At 40.4% G+C, this 23,005-nt stretch overlaps 1 protein-coding gene across 11 annotated transcripts in view; it reads left to right on the forward strand.

The window, feature by feature from the left end:
• The window catches only part of ADCYAP1R1 (ADCYAP receptor type I), a 130,532-nt gene that overhangs the window by 83,795 nt on the left and 23,732 nt on the right, over positions 1 to 23,005 (forward strand). For all 11 annotated transcript variants that reach the window (XM_048951615.1, XM_048951619.1, XM_048951618.1 and 8 more), the window contains 8 exons: positions 8,434 to 8,469; positions 9,093 to 9,134; positions 10,907 to 11,010; positions 11,510 to 11,607; positions 12,060 to 12,192; positions 13,990 to 14,143; positions 17,644 to 17,704; positions 22,324 to 22,393. In XM_048951615.1, the coding sequence (XP_048807572.1) occupies positions 8,434 to 8,469; positions 9,093 to 9,134; positions 10,907 to 11,010; positions 11,510 to 11,607; positions 12,060 to 12,192; positions 13,990 to 14,143; positions 17,644 to 17,704; positions 22,324 to 22,393 (698 nt within the window). The remainder of the gene's footprint in view (positions 1 to 8,433; positions 8,470 to 9,092; positions 9,135 to 10,906; positions 11,011 to 11,509; positions 11,608 to 12,059; positions 12,193 to 13,989; positions 14,144 to 17,643; positions 17,705 to 22,323; positions 22,394 to 23,005) is intronic.

Consider the following 23,005-nt stretch of genomic DNA (forward strand, 5'->3'; position numbering starts at 1 on the left):
AATATTGGAGGTTTCTTGTTAGTTGGTTTATGTTCGGTTTTGTTTTCTTTTATGGTGTTTTTTTTCTCTTCAAAATCCATTTCTTCCATCAATTCACAGTTTAATTTTTATTAGAAGCAGTAACTTCCATCATGTTGCTTTTATCAATTACGTTTTCTCATTCCAAGTGGTAACCCCAGAGAAAACCCCTCTAGCAACAGAGTACATTTAAAGCATTCTAAGGTATCTTTGCAATTAAAAAAGGAAAAAGGTGCCAGCCATGATGTGTAGTTATCTACAATCCCAACTAGAAAATGTTGTTTTATTCTTTTCCTTTATTTATTTATTTTTACAGGCAGTGGTGATGTGTGGTAGAGGAAACTCACAGATGCCATGGCTTTTCCTTCATTGCCCCTCACGGCCGAGAAATTTTAGAGGGATAAAACCTGTCCACTAAAGGGCCATTGAAAGAAACGCAATAGGCAGCTAAAAAATGAGCGTATTTTTACGCCTCTGATTGGCAGGAAAATCTTATACAAATAGTGATAGGCAGTCTCTGAGCATTGCTGTGTGCTTCACATTGAGAAGTTGTCTTCATTTCAGAATCCAAATGAATGATTAGCTCCTACAGAATCTACCAACTATACAGGCTGTTTATTCAGTGCTCAGTCTAGGATGTTGCCTGTGACATCCAAAAGAGCGTGACTGACCTTTGCTGGTACCAGGATTAAGGCTGCTAATTAAAATTCAGTGAAATAAAGAGTCCATCCAGGTATTGTAGAGTTCAAGGGGGAATGTTTATCTTTTCCAACCCAAGTGTTCACTGGGCTTACTGCTGCTCTGCCAGTCGTGTGTCTTCATTGCTCAGCCACCAAGCTTCATTGTCCCTGAGACAGAGCTGAAAAAAGCCCATTACTGATCCCATTAAAAACACTGAGAGCCACTCAACTACTTTGTCACTAGAACACCAACCCTTCTATATTCTGCACTAGATACATCATGTGGGATTTATGAATGCAAGGTTAATTGGATTTGGTAAGCCATCCGTGGCTCTTTTTTCCTGCCTGAGTTTGGATGTTATCCCTAATCAAACAAAACAAGATGACAAGACAAGGGTTAATGAGAGGGGCAGCAGTACTAAATGTGCAAATGTGGAAAGTGTTTCTGTGTCACTTCTGGGGAAATCTTCCTGGAGTACTGACAACATGTGATACGTAACTCCCAAACAGGGTGAAAGGACATGAAAATTCATTGTTGAGAGTCTTTGCAAATCAGTTGCTATTAATTAGGCCTCCTTATTGATGTATTTTTATTTAAACAAAAAGGTGATTTTTAAAGATTAGAGACCTTCTAACCAGCAGAATGTACTTGGAAAGATCCTGTACTTATTTTCTACTGAAGTAGATGATGGAGGATTTGTTTGATACTGGCTGAAATTAATGTTGGCATTGCAGCTGCCTGAAATTGGAAATCGTGTTTGCCTGTCAAATGGGCAAGGGAAAAGATCAATGCAAAGGTCGAGATTTTCTGTTCAAATATATCTCACCCCTGATGGGTGTTTCAGCGTCCTCTATGAAAAACAGGGGGAGGGAAACCACTAGCATCAGGAAGCATTCTGTTTTACAGAGATGGGCCATCCCATAGAATGTCCATCTTAGGCTCAGCAAGTCCCAGATATAGGAAAGAGTTATAGGAGACTTATTAAGTGGAGATGTTACAAACTCTCTTTCCAATTTCTGCGCTAGTTGTGCTTCCTAGATAGCAAGTTCTCTCCTTTTAGTTTCCTATTCCTATTTCCTATTGGGCTTTCCATGGGCCAGTAAAGCCATGGAATGACATCAGCTATTCCAAATCAAGGAGGCCATTCTATGACATGATGACCAGCTCTACTTTAAAGGGTAACACTTAACCCTAATCCAAAATACAAACCCTTAACCCTAACCCAAACTGATAACCCTTAACCCTAGCCCAAAATGCCACCCTACCTAAAAGGGTAACCCTTTATCATTAAGCATGTCTCCTCTGCTCCAGAATCATGAAGTCTATCTGCAGTGCAGGACATACTGCAAATGCAGGTATTGCCATGAGAGAATACTGACTGTATCTACAGTCAGTAGATCTGTATCTGTTTCCAGTCTTCTAGTTAAGGTTTTGTGAATACTTTTTTTAACAGGGGAGTGACATTTTTGGCCTTTCCCTCGAATTATGGGGACAAAGGGTTCTGATACTCACTGAACAGGTTCAATAGCAACAATTGCTCTAAATTATTCTGATCAATTCAGTTAAATATCAAGTCCTTGGTCCACGGCAAGACAACATCCTGCAGTTACCAGGGTAAAGCTGTAACACAATTCAAGACCTTTGCCCAGTGTGATCTGAAAGCTAATTGGCCCTGGAGAATTAAAAAGCAGGGCTCCTCTGGAAAGTATCCAAGGATGGAACAAGGCAAGAGCTGCTAAGCAGTTTGGAGAACACTTAGGTGTGCAGAAGATAATGCACTGAATTATCATTGTTGGGTGTAACATGGGCAGCTGCTTCAACCTTAACCATCAGCCTCCACCCTGTTGCTGTTTCTCCTCTCTTTGTCTCAAATAATTAAGGAAGGAATTCCATTTGATTGCAAGACTTAGGTGTGATGAGCTCACATTCACTCTTGTCTTTAAGCAAGTGCTCAAATATGCTTACTTCTCTCAGCCTTCTGTCACAACTGATAATATGCCTTGGACAATATGTCTTCTTCTCTTTGTTTCTTGCTTGAAAAGCTTTGCTCTGAAATATGACCCATGCTCTTCTCTGAGCTAAGAGCCTCTTTGGTAGCATTTGCGTTGACCTCACATGCTGATGGATGCTCCTCTGACAGCCAGCCTGGTAGGACAGATGCACTTCATGTTTAAACGATGCCTACTAGTTGCTATGGTGACCTCAGTCCACTGACAGTTTCATAGCCTTTGATAAAGAAAGGGAAGGGAAGAAAAAAGTCAAAATTTCCCTTACATGTTATTGGCCATCTGTATGCATAAGTCTTGCCACAGCCAGGTACAGCAGCCTTTATGTTCTCCATACACGACCTCATTGGCCTTCTCCCATGATCTCCAGCCGTGGTGCTCTGTTTTTTCTCACCAACCTGTCATGAAACCACGTGCCTATAAGGGGTATAGGGCATTAGGGTTTGTATATCAGCTCCACCTCTGTCTTCGCTGCAGTGTTTTGCACAAGCCACTGGTGAACAGAGAATGAAGAAAATTAGTTCTTCTTAATTGTTCTCTTCCCCCTTGACCATGACAAAGGCAGTACACAAGTGAACGAATGACTTCAATATGTAGTTTAAAGTGTTGTCGATGTAGTGTGAGGCTAGAGACAGAAATAAGGGGGTAAGTGTTTAGCCTAGGGAAAAAGCATGGGGTCCTCTAATTTCTCTCATTCTGAACCTTGCCTGGCTGCCCTTGCTGTAGATGTATAGAGCTGATCCTGAATGCTGCTGGCTGAACAGATTGCTAGTGTAGGGGAGTGGCGTGCAGCAATGGAGGAAGGGGTCCGTGTGCTGGATGGGAGCAGGATGGCTGGTGGATTAATTTCATGTTTCTAAATTAAATGTTAGATTCCTAATCGGTGCTGTAGAAAACAGGGAAAAATTAGATCCCTGCCTAGCTAGCTCGTCATTCACAGAGCTGGATGTGATGATGACAAGTGATTTGGGAAAATGTTTTCCATCACCCACCCCACCAACAAATGATGCTGAGGTGAGAACAGAAATAAGGCTAGAGTGTGGGCAAAATATTTTAGGACCGAATGGTTTGTTAAGCCTTTCATTCCCCTTCTTGAGCTAATAATGGGCAAAAGCTGGAACAAAAGGGTTAAATGAGAGTTGTTGTGCTCAAATAAACAAATCTATGGGAGATAAAGCAGTTGCCATGCCAGCTGACACCGAAAGCAGCCAGCACAAAGTTGGCATGTAGGAGCTGATCTAAAAGGCTGCACAGAGCACGGAGGCTCATCGTACACAGCCTGCTTCTTGGCTTTCACTTTGCCAGCCCTGTTCCCTGCAAAAGAGAAGCAATAATTCCTTGTGTTACATTTCTCATCTTCGTTGGAGGATAGGGAGAAGGTATCTGCTCTTTCTAAGGCCTAGCAAATACAAAACATGGAAAAAGGTCTGATACCTACGCAAGAAATTGTTGCGAAAGTACCAGGTCTTTGCTACTGTGTAGTTCTTACTGAGTCCTTTGAATTCATTTTATTTTATTTTAGTTTAGTTTTTTCTATTTTATCTTCTCATATAGAAAGTAGAAATAAGTAGTATTTTCTGTTTGATTTCTGTGTTTGATTTTTGGGACTAGCAGTTCCTCGTTCTGGTGCATCTTCTTTATTGCCTCTAAGTAGTACTGCATATAACACCTAATTAATAATGACAGCTCAAGTACTAATGGAAAATTTGCCTTACTTCTCAACGAATGAATTTCCTATTCAACCTGGTCAAATAATAAATAACACTATCTGTCAATGCACTGGACAGTCATCCTTTGTCAAGAATAGCATTAGCTTCCTCAGGAGTTTATTGAGTAATGCAGGCAGTTATTGATTTAAAAATGGTTTTCTAAGGTATTGTTTAATGGCTTCCATTGGCTCTGTCTCTCTGTAGTCTGTACTGTGCTGTTATTTAACTGTATGCAAGGAGTACAGGCCTTGAAGAAAGTCGTATATATAAGCCTTAAGTTAAAAGATTGAAAAACAAGCTAGTAGCCAAAATGCAGCTGAAAAGGGTGTTTTACTTATTCAGTTCTGGGAGAGTAATATAATTCATCCAGCCTGCTTTACAATCACCCCAATGGACTTCCCCTTTTGCATCGCTCAGGCCTAATGAACCACTTTCTCACTGTCTGCATCTCAAGAGAAAAGTGTTGTAAGAACTTCTGTGAAAGCTCACCCAGCAAGGTGCCCTCTGTTTTTCCCCATTACATTGCTGACACCAGAGCAAATTTGCTCAGGACTTCTGGAAAAGAACAGAAAAAAAATGTAGAATTTCAGAGTAGAGTTGAGAAACTCAACCTACAGTCTTCATACAGCCCCAGATCAGCAAGCTCAAGGAGGTTGTGGATGCCCCATCCCTGCAGGCATTCAAGGCCAGGCTGGATGTGGCTCTGGGCAGCCTGGGCTGCTGGTTGGTGACCCTGCACACAGCAGGGGTTGGAACTGGATGAGCATTGTGGTCCTTCACAACCCAGGCCATTCTATGATTCTATGATTCTGTGTTAAATGTTAAGCACAGAAATATTCCAAATAAAGCCCATCACACTCTTCATACCTTTGAGTAGCCATACCCATTGGTATGGCCATGTGAACAGTCATATTCTGGTGGTGGGGGATTCAATGCACAGTGTCAGAGAGAAAGGCAGGACCAGCACACATAAATCTGAAGCCCCATGGTGGCTGTATGCTCCTTCACTGCATGGTTTTTATGCATATATACACATATAAGCACATCTTATTTTATATATGTGCATGTTATCTCACCACTCATTAGGTAGACTTTGACTTTTCACTGTAATTCAGACCATAATGTTCAATGTAAATCTAATTGACGTTCCAGTGGCGCAACTTATTAGTGAGAATTAGTTTGATGGATCAAGCTTGAAAGCCTTTGTAATAAAAGGCTGTACTGGAACATTCCTCAGTGCATTAGCAAGGATTTAGATGTAGACAAATACGTTAATAAATGGCAAGCTTACTCCTACAGCAATCAGAAAGTGAACATCATTGAAAATGTGAATCCCTTCATATTGCCCAAACACGGTTAAAATGCAATAACAATCCAGCTGCAGAGAAAATGGTTAATATAAAAAGCCTCTTAATTTCAAAAAGCTACATTAACATAATGTTCCATTGGTACCGAGGTCATGATAGTAGAAATGAATTCAAATTGGGTATTCTACCATCACTGCAGCCAAGTGTGGCCTGTACTAAGAGTCAAATAACAGCAGGTTTTATGTCCTCCTTTTTAGGTTACTGGGAAGAGCAAACAAACAAAACCCTACAGCAACACACTTAAAGCACTTAAAATTCATTTTTATCTATCTGTCTGTCTGTCTCTCTCTCTATCTGTTCATCCAACCAACCATCCCACCATCCATCCATCCATCCATCCATCCATCCATCCATCCATCCATCCATCCATCCATCCATCCATCCATCCATCCATCCATCTATCTATCTGTTTATCCATCTATCTGTCCATCTGTCTATCCATCCACCCTCCCATCCAACCAGCCAGCCAGCCAGCCATCTATCTAGTCAGAACCATCAGTGTAACGTGCCGATACCAGGAATACCAGGCTTCAATCTACTTAACAACACTCTTCTAACGAGAACATTGTAAAATTTGTAGCATCACATCATAGTTTTTAAGTCACTCTGTGGCACTGGCAAACTACAATCACATTTTTCTGAGTCAGAGGGCTGTTAGGTTTTTGGGTTTTTTTTGCACTTCTTCTATAGGTCATCAACAGATCCAGGCTTTTAGGTGAGGTGACTCCTATAAGGAACAAATTCCATTATAAGCTATTAACTTGAGTGGCATTAAAGGATAGACATGGACAGTGATCCAGGAACTGTGTCTTGCTTTTTAATACTTCACCCAGTAAAACCACAGGCAAAAATTCCCAGGGGATATCCTGAAGCTGGCCATCTCCATTCAGATTTTAGCAACATAGACATATGGCTGAGCCAATCAATCTTATTAAATCTTGTTTTTGGTTGGCTCAGGAGAGACATAGATCTATGCAAATATTCTGCAGAGGTATCCCTGATGTTCTGCCCAAAATCCTGAGCAGAGTCGTGGTTTGTCTGCAACATCTGGTGCTTCAGTGTGATGCAGCAGGTTAAAAGAGCTTCGCTGAAAAATGCACTGCTGACTTATCTTCAGTATTCATAGTATTTGAAAACATCTAAGAAATCTCATATATGTGGCATCTGGAAAGCTGCTGAAGCTGGGCAGAGCAGCCAAGAGACAAAGGTGTCCTCATCACAGTGTTGGGGATTAACTCTTCCAAGTAATGAGCTATAGGATGTGTAGGTTTGCTGAAGGTTGATGCTGAATACATCCTTTCAGATACACGTTACAGCCTGCCTGAAAGAGGGGATGCCAGAAAAGAAGAGGCCTTAGCAAAAGCTTTATCTTTGTTTTCTAGACTCCAGCATCATCTTCACACTAAGCCCTTTTATTTCCAGCTAAGATCTAAAAGTATCTTTGATTTATTTTAAAGCACGGAGAGAAATCAGTGAATTCAAAACTGATTATGGCTCTGAAAAGGAGTAAAATATAAAAAGCACTTCAGGCTGTGCAGGAAGGAGTCCCTTTTCTATTTTTTTTTTCCTTGGATGCTGTCTTTCTCCTTTTCAGACCTAATTTTGTATAGAATTTCACTTTTAAAGCAAAGCCTCTTGCACAAATAACAAAGACCTTTGCAGTCCATGCTTAAGAAATAACTGCATGTTTGGGGTTAAAGAACAAGTTGAAGCTCAGGGGGGTACAGTGCAAAGCTATGTTATGTATTTAACCTGATGTGGAAGCCTATGAATGGCTGACAAGGATTTTTCTCTTGTCCTGTTTGATCTGTGGGTGGCTGTTAGAGCTCCTGCAGGCAGCTTTGAGTCTCACTGCATGCGATGCAGCAGCACCACGCAGTGGCACAGGGCAGCTCTTCTGCCCTCAGCCTGCAGCATCCATCCAGCCCAAAGCCAGCAGGAATAGGGAAAATCTGACCGGTGCAATTGGGGTTAAGTACACATCAGGCTGGGTAGGAGATTGCTTTGGGGTAATATCAGCTTTTCACAAGAAAAAGCATAAAGAAAGAAAATGCAAACCCAAACTTGTAAGATTCCCTGTTGTGATGTTAGTGTTTCTAAAGTGCAGATCGTGGATTTCGACACATTGTCTTGGAAATATGCTGCCTATTCTTATTTCAGGACCTTTTTCCCTATAAAAAAAATACAAACAACAAACAGGTCATGAATTTAAAAAAAAAATAATGCAGTGTGATGGACCGTCTTCTGAAAACCACTTTTTGGCTGTAAACATAGATTACTCAACTTGAAAAACAAACAAAAGTCTCCTGCAGTTCTTTGCTAGGATGAGAAGGAATGGCTTCAAGTTGCAACAGAGGAGATTCAGGTTGGGTATTAGTAGGAATTTCTTCTCAGAAGAAGTGGTGATGCATTGGCGAAGGTTGCAAAGGGAGGTGATGAGGTCATCATCATCCATGGAGGTTTTTAAGGAAAGAGTAGATGTGGTAATAAGGGACATGGTTTAGTGGGCAATGTTGGTGATAGGGGGATGGTTGGACTGGAAGATCTTGGAGGTCTTCTCCAACCTTTATGATCCATAGGCTTTACTACATCCTTTCCTTTCATGGGCAGCAAAGCCTCAAAATCAAATTGTTTTTCTTCTTCTCATTTCAGGTTGGGAAGTAGACAACTTGGGGCAAACTCATGCAGGTAAGGACCAGTGGTGCCAATTACCTCCTACACACCTCTGTTCTCATAAACCATCTATAAAGGACGTGATAATCTCAGATTACTGAAAACTTATTCTGCACAGCAATTATTGTGATAATGAATACACGTAGCTCTCTGTAACAGCGAGATAAAAAAATACAAATTTGATATTTTTTAGAATTCACCATCATCTTAGCCTAGAAACACAACATTGAAACTAATTATCATTTGATGAATGGAAATCATTTTTCGTGAATTTTATCCATACTTCAATATCTATGGATTTCTAAGGATTTTTTAATCCTTAGATTTCTAGAAATGTAATGCTTAATCTTCATATTTTTTTAAATAAAATTTTTCCCAGTTTGATTTGCTGTCTTTTTTAGCCATGTGCTCACTGCTTTCAGTAGCAATTTCTAAACTTTATTGCTTCAATCTTGATTTAAACTTACAAGTAAACCAATGTTTACTTCCTCAAAAGAAAGAATTAGGAATTTTTTGCCTTTAGACCCAAACAAATAAAAATCAAATGGATTCTATTCACTGACTTCCACAGAGATCAGTTGGGGTCCTCATAGAAAATGCAATCCAAACAATTTCATACCAGATTTCCACTTTTATAGGTGATTATGACCTGCTGGAAAGCACAGCCGAGACTCCCCTAGGTAAGCAGCACAACCATGGAATGTTTCTCTTTTTTATTTTAGCTCTCTTATAAAGGAAGCTCCAAGCTTTCTCTCCTTCCACTTAGGTATTATTTTCTAATCAGTTTTAATGATGGTGACACATTTTCTTGAGCTTACATTTTAACAGTGTTATGAAAATGTATTCATCCATTATTGAGTCTTGTGCTCCAGCAAGACAATTGGTATAAATTATATCTTCCTGCTGAACAATAGTTTAACTAAACAGTGTTGAGGAAACTCAACACCATGATTCAGTGGTTAATCTCCATGAAGAACTGGAGATGAATGTGAATTTACCAAAATTTGCCAGGTAATGCAATGTAAAACTATTGCAGTGATTAAATCAGTGTATTCTGCCACTTGGATGGCGAATGTTCTCTAAAAAGAAGGTCATCAGTAGTGTCATAAGCTAATTGACTAAATTGCTCTATGAATATGAGATAGCATAATCTTGGCATTAAAAAAAAACTGAACAAATAAATGAAGAAACAAAAAAGTTTGTCATTTCCATCAGTTCACATCACAGTACTGCTTAAAGTAAAAAAAAAAAAAAAAAAAAAGAAGAGGTAATAGCTGAATAAATGAAAACTGTTCTTTTGTTTTGGAGAGAAATCAGTGCAGCCAGCAGACCAGCTCTAAGTTTTTTACCTGGTCAGTGAGCTCTGAGTAAAGTAATGGTGCTTTAAGAGTGCAATGAGGGGACATCCCACCTCAGTATCAAAGAGAGTATCAAGAGATGCTTTCCTCTTCTACAGCCAGCTCCTGCTTCCAACGCAGTTTGAAACATTTTGGCAGTCCTGGCGAATGCCATTTAGGAGCTACTCATTAAATGAGATTAGTGAAACAGGAGAAAATGAGAGAAAAAGGGAAAGAGGTTTTCTCTGAGCCAGTTTTGAGCCTCCTAGCAAACACGCCTTTCAGAGTGAGGGCATAAACTATTATTGGCACAAATAATAGGAAGAGAAAAACCTGAAGGGGGTAATTGCCAAGCGAAGCCACAGTGGGCTTCTAAATGAAGAGATGTAAATGAACTTGCTGTCAGGATAGTAGGATCAGAGAATCACAGACTAGTGATAGTGACAGGGAAGAGGTTCCCACTCCATTCTCTGTTTTCCTACAGAGCAACAGGTCCCTCGGCGTAGAGCCAAGTCTGGAGATACATGGGTGGGATATCTGACTATAGGGGCACATCCAGCTGCCTCACTCAGATATGCAGTGGCCAGTTTAGATACCCCAGAGCTATCTGGCTTCCAGACCCTGTTATAAAAAAATCACGTTAGCACCATGTTTTCTTGCCAGTCTCATGCAAATGGCTCAGATATAGATCATTACAATAACACAAAGTGCATATATTCAAGCACTGGACTTACTCTTTAGTCATCTGAAGTGCAAGTGTCGGCACTGAGGCTGCGTTTCCACTCTGCTTTTCGGAGTCAATGGAGAGACATGGGCATTTATCTGACCCTGTTTTTTGTATCCACTTCAGAATGAGTTCTTTTGTGCCCTGGCTGTGCTGGTTAGATCTTTTTTTGCTCTTTGTTGACCAACTGGAAGTAGACATCTGTAGTGCCTAGCATAGAAGTAGGTCGTTAAAGATGTCATTAAAGATTAAAGGCTCTGTTAAAGCCTTTTTTGGGTGCTCTAATAGTACTCCCACTGGTACTGTGGACTTGTCTCAAGGGGATAGAGGGTCTATCCTTGGGTTTGCTTCAGCAAGACGTTCCCAATTATACCTGTTGCACTTGACATAGGGGACATCAGCAGAAATTGCACTGAAGATGGCTGGTCTGAACCTTTTCCTCATTATTATGATGCCTGTGGCTTTGATGAAAATGAAACAGAGTCAGACAACCAGGTGGGTGGTATTCTTATAATTTAAAAGAAGTGGGAGTTGGGGGCAGCTTCCTTTTGTCCAGCTTCTGGTCATGTTCTGATTGTCAGATATTTATGGGCATAAATACATGAGAAATAAGACTTGTATCCTTCTTAGCTCAGTTTATGTTTTTGGAATATGAATGTTTGCTGTTGATACAGCTTGTAATGTTTAGAAACATGAACTAGCCCCATTATATCCCTTATTGACTACAGAATCCCTTGGCAAACTAGTATTTTTTTCTACACGTAGTGGTCACAGAACTACAGGCAGCTTTTGTAGCTCACTGACACATAATCTCCGCAGTGTTCAAATCCAAGAGTCTGCCAACCATGAGGCAGTGCTCTAACACACATTGAGATACTGGATTGAGAAATATCCATTGAGAAACAGATCCTGCTGGTGCTTCCCCCTGCATGTTGACACAGTCAAGAAGTGACCATAGCTGAACCATTTAACCCTGTGGTGTTTGTCTTCCAAGGATTACTACTATCTATCCGTGAAGGCGCTGTACACGGTTGGATACAGCACGTCCCTCGTTTCCCTCACCACTGCCATGGTGATCCTGTGTCGTTTCAGGTGAGCTGGGACAAGAGCAGTGCCAGTGGCTCTACCACTACTGAGAATAGGCTGGAGCTCATCGACTCCAAACAACATTTCAGCTTTTATACCATATGTCATACAACAAGTGGGAAGCAGCCCTTCAGTCTGGTTGTTCCCCTTGTTGGACCCACTTTGGTGGTCATATTTCAGTAGACTCTAGATGCTGTTGCAGCAACTCTCTCCATTGGACTGGCTCTATTTTGTGTTAATTTGCATGGTTTTGCAGGAAAATCCTCCTCTTGGTTGTGTTTAGGGTCAGAATTATTCACACTCCTGCTCTTCAGATGTCTCTATTCTTAGTACCCAGGTACTTGGAGTTCTGACTGTAGGTGTAGACAGGCCTAGGTGCTATTTCCACAAAAAGAAAAGAAGATATATTTTTATTCTCCACCACTGATTTTTCCTCCCTTTTATTTCTTCCTCTCTAGGAAGCTTCACTGCACTCGGAACTTTATCCACATGAACCTCTTTGTTTCATTCATCCTACGTGCAATATCAGTATTCATTAAAGATGGAGTTCTTTATGCTGAGCAAGATGGCAACCACTGTTTTATCTCCACTGTAAGTAAGATTAAAATCAAACCCTTTTCCCTTATTTTTTTTCCATTATGAAATAACAAAAATTGTGAGGCAGGCAGCAGTCTGTTGAGTATGAGAGGCTGAGGAGCTATTGGAAGGGAAGGTAATTGGTGGTAAACTTCTCTCCCAGTTCACTGTGAATGGGATAGTCCCACATAAACAGTACTGTGCATTAGCACAAATCTTCAAGTTTCATTTTCTGACTTTGGTTTGTTTCTCATGAATCTATGTAGTGATAAATGGGAAGGAAGCAGAGATGGTTTCCTTCATCTGGAGACTGGATTTTCTCCAGAGCCTTATTTGCTATGGATGTTGGGAAGAGTCACCTGTAAGGCATGTGAACATCCAGACACAAGAAAGCAGCCCTGAAAGTCACATTAAAAAAAAGAAATTGTTAATATTAAAATAGTTAATATTAGTTATGTATTTGTCTCTGAAGGGGAGCTGTTCAGTGTGTGGTTTCATAGAGAGCAGTCTCTTTCACCAAAGCACTTTTCTATGTTTTATATGTGAAACCAAACTCCATTCACATTTAAGGGTAATATTGCTTTGACAAACTAACACATCTGGTGTAGTGATGATGGAATTACACTGAGTTCCCAAACTGAAATGGCCTTCATCCACCCATTTATAATATAAATTCTCTGTGAGTCACTTCCACAAGAAAATCACACCTGTGTAGTTTCTTAGCCTCTTCTTCCTCATTAAAACTAGTTCCTGCTTTAAATTCTCCTCTGTGTAAAATCTGAAACCATTATAGATCTGCACTTTGCTCATAACACTCTTTTAAAAATGCCATCTGCTTCTTTGTCGTAACACACTCCAAATATAAAACATCTTACAATGAGAGCTCTGATGGCCACATCTTCAGCTGGCACAAACTGGTAGAGCTTCTGTAAAGCAACTCTTTGTTTTTCTAGTTTAGACATATTGGTTTCAGATTTGCCCCGGAGAATGGGATGGGATGGCAGTTCGGAACCAGTCTGAACTGACAGCCTCCCACTTTTCCAGACAGGAGCTCCCATTTTATATACTAATTTTACTCTGATGTATTGAAAAGTCACTTTGGGAAGTCTGGTGCTGTCTCACTGGTATGAAACACTGCCAAGATAAGTGTGTCCTACACTCAGAGTCAGGTTGGAGCTCAGTTTCCACTAAAGGTTTTGACGTTTTTTTCCCTTTTCTTTTGTTCGTTATTTCCCCCCTGTCCCCCCAGTGAATGAATGAAAGTTTCTATCATTTTGCACAGCAAACTGCTCTGCTTTCTCTACACTTATGTGAACACTTTCATTATCTTCCCCTGAGTGACCACGCCAGAAAGTGCATTTCTCAAGTGTGCACACAGAAAGATGCATCCCTCCTGCTCCTTCTCAGGGCTTCCCGCATTCCTCCTTCCTTTTCGCCTCCTTCCTTTGGTTCCTTAGTGCACAACTGGATTCTTTTCTTGTCTGCACTTAATACTTGGGAGGGTGCTCCAATCTGGTAATTAAAGTCCATTGCTGGCGCAAACTCCCAACTAATGAAAGAGGTTCTCAGGCTGTCTGCTCGCCACCTCCCACTGGTAAAATTGGCCACCTACCCTTCACAGCTTTTCCCTCTAAGTGGCCCTTGACATTCCTTTCAGGATTTTAAAACTTTATTGTTAAAAGTGTGTAACAGTAGTCCCAGCTGTGTTCTTTTCCGCTAACAGATTTGGAGAGGTTGAAAGCATTTTCTCTGCTAAGCTCAGGCAAAACAGCATGAAAATAACTTTTTTTTTTTTCCCTTGGTTCTCTGCAGGTGGAGTGCAAAGCAGTGATGGTGTTTTTTCACTACTGTGTCATGTCCAACTACTTCTGGCTTTTCATTGAGGGGCTGTACCTTTTCACATTACTGGTAGAAACCTTCTTCCCAGAGAGGAGGTATTTCTACTGGTACACCATTATTGGCTGGGGTAGGTGATATTCCTTGTGTATAACGTATCTCTTTATCCTGAAGGCAGGCATGTGAATGAACTATCTAATATTCCTCTATACAGATCCAAAGTGCAGGTTAAGTCCTTGTTTAGAAGCATCCTGCAAGCCAAACCGTGCTGTGCTTATTTAGATAGACTTGGATTGAAACGTGGAGGACATCACATCACTTGCAGATGTCTAGTCTACAGTTCAGAACTGCCTTCTGCAAGATACGAACTTAATAACAAGTTCTCCAGCTTAATCAAGGCTGAAACACTAAGTCTTGTCCATTCTCTAAGCCTTCCTTTGTGCCTTTCTCCCACCCAATAGAGAAATTGAAAGCACGTTCAAAGGGTACCCACATATGCCCCTCATACCTGGGTGGCAAATGGAAACTTGCAGTGTTGGGAAAAGGTAAGATTTGTTTCAGAAGATCGACTGTAAGGTGATAACTGGGCAATTACTTTTCATGGTGGTTTCCTGGAGGTAAATTGATTCTGGTAGCATGTTAATGCAAACTGTAGTTTGCAGAAAAATGCATTCATTTTAAAGATGCCTGAAAAAGGTCAAACTCCATATTTGTACTTAAACAACACTGTTTCTGTCATTACCTTGGGGAAAAAAAAAAAACAAACAAACCACAAATTCATGCGTAAAATCTACATACAACCCGTGTACCTTAAAGAGTTTTCTTTTGAAAAAGAATTTTGCTTTGATGTTGCTTAGATTTTTTTTTGATTGGTTGATGTTGTCATTGTTTTTTTCCTCTTGAGGCAACTGTGCCTACCCAAAAATTCCCAACTCCTGGCAAAGACTCCCTGCAAGGGGGGCAAAGGGACAGAGAAGGAAGAGCAGATAATCAGAAATAGCACGCCAAGGCTGGGAAATTATTGATGAAGGGTTTTCAGAGCTCCCTTTGTGCTCTGCACAGATGTTTGATTACATTACTGCTGAAATATAATGTTGTTCTCTTAGAGAACTTGGGGATGAGTACACAAAAATGTGATAATTTTAAAAGAAAATGTACATCTTTGCAAAGCAGATACATATCGGTGGTTGAGTTACTTTAGCTGAGCCTGCACAAATTTCTTGTCTGTCAGTGCATCTGGATATGAGGATATTGCAACACAGTGTCTTAACTGACAAGGAAAATAATGATCTGTAAAAAAGAGCTACCCAGATGGACTCATTCTTTCATGCAGCCTCAAAATTTACACTCAAGTTGAATACTGTAACTAAGATCTGGCTGTTCAGTTTATAGATACCACTTCATATACACAGCAATCTCAAATGACAACCGTTAATAATACTAAGAGAATCTCCCAGCATGGGCTGTTTTATTTTTTTCAAGTACAGTATTTTGTTATTTCCTGAGTATCTCAAATTGGGTAATGTTTCCCCAGACACAGAAGGAGCAGTTGGTGCTTTGCAAGAACAGAAGCTCTTCCAGACTCTGGGTTCATGTTTGAACCCTTGTAGGTCAAAAAAAAGCCCCCTGGCTTACAGCTGCTAGGAAAGGGGTTGCATTGAAGCAGCAGTAGGCAGCAGCTCAGCGTTTTGCTGCGTCTGGATGTTTATCTGTTCCTCAAAATGTGCTGAGCATGTCAGTGTCCGTGTGTAATTAATGAGAACTACATAAGGTTGCATTGATCCAATTTTGCCCTCTTAAATATGCGAGGTGCTGGTAAGCACACTGGGTTTGCTGGATGGATAGGGCTGGGCAGCCTGGAGATTCCTCTGCAAATCCCTCCTTATGCCTGCTCCTTATTGAAGGCAGGAATGGCAATTAGCAAGAACAGCTCTTTCCTGCAGCCCTTTGAGTTTCTCTGTTTTCAGATATTACTCAGAAGATGAAAAGGTTGTGATGACTGTATATGTCTCCTGGATTAAAGAAAAGTGAGTGCGTGAATATTCATACGGCAGATAGTTCAAAGTCTCAAGTCTGCTTTTTTAAAGTACATTTTTTTGAGACCTTGAGTGTAATTCTGCTGTCCTGTCCGTCTTCAGGCTTGCAAATCATTTTCTAGCAACAAAATGTCTGTAGTGCAAATAGTTATGCACTATGTAGCATGTCAGGCTCGTGCCTGATATTTAAAGAATTTTTTATTACTTTTATGCATCTGGGTGCACAAATACCTTAATGTTTTCTAGGTATTCTCGTGTGAGAAAAGCAGGCATCAATTTAAATTACAACACGCATGATTTCTTCAATCCAAAGCCTATCATTTCATTTCTTCTCATCATTTTCTTTTCAAATATTTCTGTGTACACTTTGTGACAGAAGGAAGGCTTCATCCATCACGGAGGTCTAACAGGGGTATTTTTATGTCTGAGAGTGGGAATATGAGATTTGACAAAGGCTCACTTAAGCGGATCCAGCTGAATGACTAATTAACATGACATCAATGCAGCTTTGCAGAATGTATGAAGCATAATTGTTCCTGTCAGCTCATGACAGTCTTGTTCACTGCTGCGTGCTGGAGTTATCAAGGTCTTTTGTTGTGTTTGCTTTTCGGTGCTTTATCTTTCCAGTGGTACCTCAATAAATGACTACTTTCCATCGGTACCTCAATGAATGACCACTTTCCAGTGGCACCTCAGTGAATGACCATTTTCCATGGTACCACAGTAGATGCAGACATTTTCCCAGTTGATTTTCTTTGCCATAAAACAGAGAAACAACTTACCCAGACTTTTCCTGCAAGAAAGCATTCGCTTTTTCAAATATTTCCACTGAATAAACACTGGTTTTGTACTTTCAGATGGGAAAATGAATCCAGGCTTCTCAGTGGATTTTTGGTTTAATTTGTACTTTAATGTATTTTTTAAAGACGACAGAAATCTCAGAAGTAGAAAGGAAACGTTCTTGTTCCCAAGGTTTGGCTTTGTTTTGCTTTGGTGGTTTTTTTTTAATCATTTGTTCTTAGATTTTTTTTTGTTTTTTTTACTCTTACTCAGGAAGAAAACAGAAAAAATTCCTGTGAATGAGGGAAAACTACTCTCTACTGATTTCTGTTGGGTGAAAGTAAAGCAAAAGTTTCTTATTTACAATAGCAGGGAAAACACAACATATGCAAGTCATTTACAACAAAAGCACACAGGAATAAGAAGAGTACAATAATACCATTACAGCATCTGCCACTCTGCAATGATTGCAGGGTTATAGGAGCTCTAGACACAGAACCTGATGTCTCTGCTTTTGTTTTGCCCAGGCTACGTTTTATTGTTGAAGCATCAAAATGCAAGACATCAGCTTTGAGTAATAATGATCTGAACATTATTCTTTTCTATTACCAACTTTATTCCCATCAAAGCTCACCTGTCCTCTGACTGAGGTGGATGTTTCTAGAGCTCTGAATGACTGCAGTGGGTTGTGTTGTTTGGTGTGTGAGTGCTCTCAGGGAATAAAACCTTAGTGGAGGAGCTGCTAAGAAGTGCTCTCTGTGAGTACTGACTGTTTCTAGGCTGATAATGGCATCACTTGTCTTGTCTTCTGCAGGCACCCCGACAATTTGTGTCACTGTCTGGGCAGTGCTGAGGCTTCACTTTGATGATACTGGGTATGTATCATGGTGTGAGAACACATTTCAGGACAGTGACAAAGGGGAAATGGAAATCTAGTGATCAAGTCACACACACAAAAAAAACTGAGTGGTGGTGTTGACATGCTAGAGGGAAGGGATGCCATCCAAAGGGACCTAGACAGGCTGGTGAGGTGGGCAACCTCATGAAGTTCAACAAGGCCAAGTGCAAGGTCCTGCATCTGGGTTAGAGCAATCCCAAGCACAGATACAGGTTGGGTGGAGAATGGCTTGAGAGCAGCCCTAAGGAGAAGGATTTGGGAGTGTTTGTTGATGAAAAATTGACATGAGCAAGCAGTGTGTGCTTGCAGCCCAGAAGGTCAACTGTAGGCTGGGTTGAAGTGTGACCAGCAGGTCGAGGGAGTTGATTCTCTACTCTGCTCTCATGAGACCCCACCTGGAGTACTGTGGATTTCCCCTTCTTGGAAGCATTCAAGGCCAGGCTAGATGGAGCTGTGAGCAACCTGGTCTAGAGGGAGGTGTCCCTACCTATAGCAGGGGGTTGGAACTGGGTGATCTTAAAGGTCCCTTCCAACCCAAACCATTCCATGATTCTGTGAATTAATTTCCTTTTCCATTTCCAGCGCTGATTTGAGTTTTGAAACAGCTTAAGCCAAGCGTTCAACCTGGAGTTCTTATTTATTTTTTTTACTTGTTTATTGTATAGTCATTGAGACAATACTGATGTCCTTATTCCTCTGGTGAAATCATGAAGGACATCTGTTAACATGCAGCTGACCCAGTAGCTCCTGCGCAGTTAATTATGGCTTACCTGATCTTAGAATTGCAATCAGGTGAATTGCATGTATGATTGCCTGCTCCTCTCCAACTGATTATGAGTAAAGACCAAAGTGTTAAGTTCAGCTCAAGAATATTGCGGATATCTGATGAGTGAAATTTGCAGGAGGAATTGCTGAGCTCCAGTTTTCAAAAGGAATTAGGAGTTTATCCTCTTCTTAAGAGTTTTTCCACAAACCCAATTGGGGAGATGGGTAGGAGTGAAGCAGAAACCCACATTTAGTCTTCTGCGTTAAAAATATGTAAATAAATAAAATTTAGGAGATGCGGTAACTTAACAAAGAGCTTAAGAGGATAGATTCTACCTGAATGGTATATTTTGGAGGTAAAAAAATCTACAAAGATCTTGCATTCTTTGCTAAATAATCTGAAAGAAGATCTGCTCACAGAGATGGTCTTGTCCATCCAGGTAGACTGACTGGTATGACAGTGCAGCAGGCATGTCTGGTAGGAAGGTGTGCACCCTAAAAATACCAAAGGATCCATGTTTCTTTTCATGACAGCTATGTTTGAAATCAGTCACACTGTAGGAAAAATGCTGGTGAGTGAGGGATTTTGACCACCAGTTGGAAAATCCAGTCATGGTCCTTTGAAAACCTCAATCTATGTGAATGATGTCATTACGTACCCAAGTCCCATCTACAGTAGATTTGGGCTCGTATTTAAAGTTCTCCTTTTATTAGAGATACTTGGAACCAAAATTTGCATAATGCTCACTGTTCTGCCAGGTTGTTTTTCATCCTTGTCCTATCTTGCTCTTTTTGGAAAACACATAAGGCCCTTCCTGCACTGGGGATACCAGTGCTTTGCCTCAATGTTCTCTTTTGACATCAGGACAAATTAAATTGTTTATTTCCTTGAAAAACAAGCCAGAAACCCCCACTGTGTCATTATTATGATTACAACAGAAATCCTAGATGCATTAATTTCCTTCAGAGCTCAGCAGTCCTTGTGTTTTGCATACAGGGGGAGTATCTCACATAAGGAAAGGAAGAAAAAGAGCACACAGAAAACACGCTTTTCTCTCTTAGTTACAAAAGCTGTTTAGCATGCAGCATGTTGGGTCAGATTCTAGCTGATCGTCTCAGTGGTTACTTTTTAAAAATCAGCAAGCATTGTTCTGGAGGTGGGGGAAAAGCCAGCATGAGCCTGAAAACATTGCAGAAATTAGTGAACTGGGAAAGCACAGTGGCAAAGGCATGGACTGAAATACAGGCTCAGAGTCTAAGTTTCCTCCTGCTTGCTCCTTATGAAACTGGCAGAGTTCCCTTGATTTCAGCTTGTGATTCACATCATTGTAAGCGACAAGTCTGTGGAGATAAATGCAACTGCCTGTTTATCCAGAGCAGTGCTACTGAATTAAATGGAGTCATTCCAGATGTACACCAGGGATGTAACAGAGATGAGATTTTGGCCTTTCCAAATGGAAACCATATCCCTCTCTCATCTCTCTGGCTCTCTTTCTGTCATCCATCCTGAAAAACAGTCCTCTGATCTTCACTGCAGCAATGCATTAGTAATGAAATTCGGTGATTCTCATCAGAAGATGGTGTTTTTTTCCACCACATCCATCCTATAGATGTCACATGGGCTGGACCAAAAATTTCTTAATAAAGCCCTTGTGTGAGCATGAGCAGGTTCACTGTCGACATCTACAACGTAGACATTGACAAGTTAGTTTATGTAGACATCCTGTGGAAGATTCTGTTTAGAGAAGAAAAGGAATTTCTAGGAGAGAATATATCACTGCAGAGTACTCATTTAAAACACAGCAGTGGAAAAGAAGAAAAAATACCCACCCTCCAAGCACCTGCTTGTCTCAGCTGGAGTCTAAGCTAATCAGCTGGACTGGAGATATCTTCAACAGATGACTAAAACAAGAACAACTGAGTCCATCCTCTGTAATTCCACATTTCTGAGACAAAGTGACATATATTAATGGCTGTTTATAGGAACAGAATATCAGAATTTGCCCAGATTCTTCCAGAATGGTTTGACTTGCTAAAAATTTTCAGGTTGCATTAATATACATCCTGGAGAGGCTGAGATTTGCAAATAGTGAGGAATTTTTAGGAGAAGGAACCTGACCTAGAAATGCATGCAGAGGTTCAAAAGTAGTTACTGAATTTAGGTACTTTTATTCTATGGAATACAACTGTTGATAGCAGAAAGAGTCTCATTTCAGATAGATAGAAGGAGTGTCATTTCTAGACTGTGGGTTCCCTCGGAACACCAGTCCCCTTTCAGATGCCTATGTGGGATATCAAAAGTGAGATAACTTAGAAATGCGGCTTTGAAAATCTCAACCATCAGTCCTATAGATTTTAGGGAGATTTTAAGCTTTTGGACTTTGGGCAGAGAGAAAAGTATGTAATTTTGTGCAAATGGAACATCCCATCTCTCCATTTGCTTCCTTCTCCCCTACTCTACCAGATGCGTAGACCTGAGACAAACCTATTGTTTGTTTTATGAGTATCTATAAATGTTGCACTTATTAATTCAACTGAAACATCTAAACCAGACTCATAGCTCAGCTCCTTGGACTTTCTCTCACTTTAACTTGGATGATGGAATTTGAGCTTTGCTGCCTCATGCTTAAAGCTGTGTATAGTTTCGTTTAAAGTACAGGTTTACACTTCCCCCCCCCACATGCCTCCATTTGAATGACACAAAAGTTGTCTCAAGCTCTCATAGGATCAGCAGTGTTTTATTCTAAATGGTAACTTGGCATCTGACAAATGTACCATGACAACCATTGCTGGGACTTTTGGCTGTTGTCCCAGTGGGAGGGAAAGAAATCATCCTTCTCAGAACTGCAGGTACAAAAAAGGCATTTTTCTATGTTTTTATGTTTTCCAGAAAGGAAACAGGAGAGGAACAAAGCAGGGACAAATAAAATATGTTTTTAACTGGCAATCAAAATTTTAATGACTTAAAGTAGTGTAGTGGGGGTGGTCTGATGTGGCAGGGGAAATAACATTTCTTGTTTCATTATTATTGCTTTTTTAGCTTTAAAATATAGTTTTAAAGCCATGTATATGTGGGTTCTGTAATTAATTTGCTCCATGGGTAAATATTGAAATGCACCTAGGTGGAATAAACTTCAGCATAATCCTTCAGTGAATCTGAAGGAAGGTTGTCCATATTGAGGTAGAAATGACATTTGATTTAGGAGCACTCACTCCAAACAGCTTAAAAAAGGAGATGACAGCAACTATTGCCTGCAGCTTGAAGCTTCTCAGGTGAATCATTGCTCGTTGGTAGGGTGGCACCTCATTGACTGGAAAATCATTCCTGGATGTGTATATGACTAGTGCCTGGTACATCTTGGTGTACTAGACACGTGTCAGAATCCTGATGGTCAGGGTCAGGAACATTTGTGTCCATTAACCCTGGACCTTTCTTGTCTGCTAATCCTTTATTCTTGTCTTCTTATCCCTCTCTACAGAGATGTTGACCCAAATGGGTAATCTTAGAATTTTATGGTCGGTGGACACAGGAATAAGCACAAAGGCATTTTCCAAAATGTCTGAACTATTTTGTATCCTCTTACAATTGGAATTGCAAAAAAAAAATAAACAGTATTTACTCTGTTTCGGATGAGTGGGGTAAAGGCTGTAAAAGAAAGCTTTAGCGGGGACAGTCTATGAAACCTTTGAAACTAAACGAATAGCTACAAAGCCAATATCCCATCCTCTGCCCCCTTAAAAATGTTGGCAAGCTTATTTACTTCCGTGTTATGTCTTAATCTTTTTATTTCCTTCTCTTTCCCCACCCCATTCCGCCATTGCTGACCGCAGCTGCTGGGACATGAATGACAACACTGCCTTGTGGTGGGTGATCAAAGGTCCTGTGGTTGGGTCAATCATGGTAAGTAGCACTTGGAGGAGGCTGGCTGCTCCAGATAGTAAATTAAATTGAGCGCCAAATAAATATGGTTCATGGCACCTAATGAGTTGTTTAGCTTACTGGACATTGGTACCTGCTTCTGGGCATGCTGAGTTCCTATCCATACTACAGTGAGAGTGTCAGCAAGGTCTCTGTTGACTGTTGTGGGAATATAAACAGCCTACATCAGATGCAGTGCTTCTCTTTTTAACAATTTGGACAACTATTTAAAGCACAGTAACCTTCAGACACATTCATTGTAACTGAACTAATAATACTGGGCATCTCCAAGCACTTGTAATCTTCATATAGAAAAGTAGATAGAAAATTATAGTGAAAGAGATGTTCGAGCAAACAACATAAAACCTTAAGTTTCCTGTTTTTTTTCTGGCCTTATGAAGCTGACTGGTGACAACCAAACCTGAATTGAAAGTTATAACTATAGTTACAACAACGTGAACCTATGAGAAAGAAGATGCTCAGGATGAGCTAAAAAAAACAACACAAAACAATAAAAAAGATATGAAGAAAAACATTAAAAAAAAAAAAAAAAAAAAAAGACATTGGAGGTCATCTCATTATGGAACAAATTCC

This window comes from Lagopus muta, chromosome 7, assembly GCF_023343835.1.
Source record: "Lagopus muta isolate bLagMut1 chromosome 7, bLagMut1 primary, whole genome shotgun sequence".
NCBI classification, from domain to species: domain Eukaryota; kingdom Metazoa; phylum Chordata; class Aves; order Galliformes; family Phasianidae; genus Lagopus; species Lagopus muta.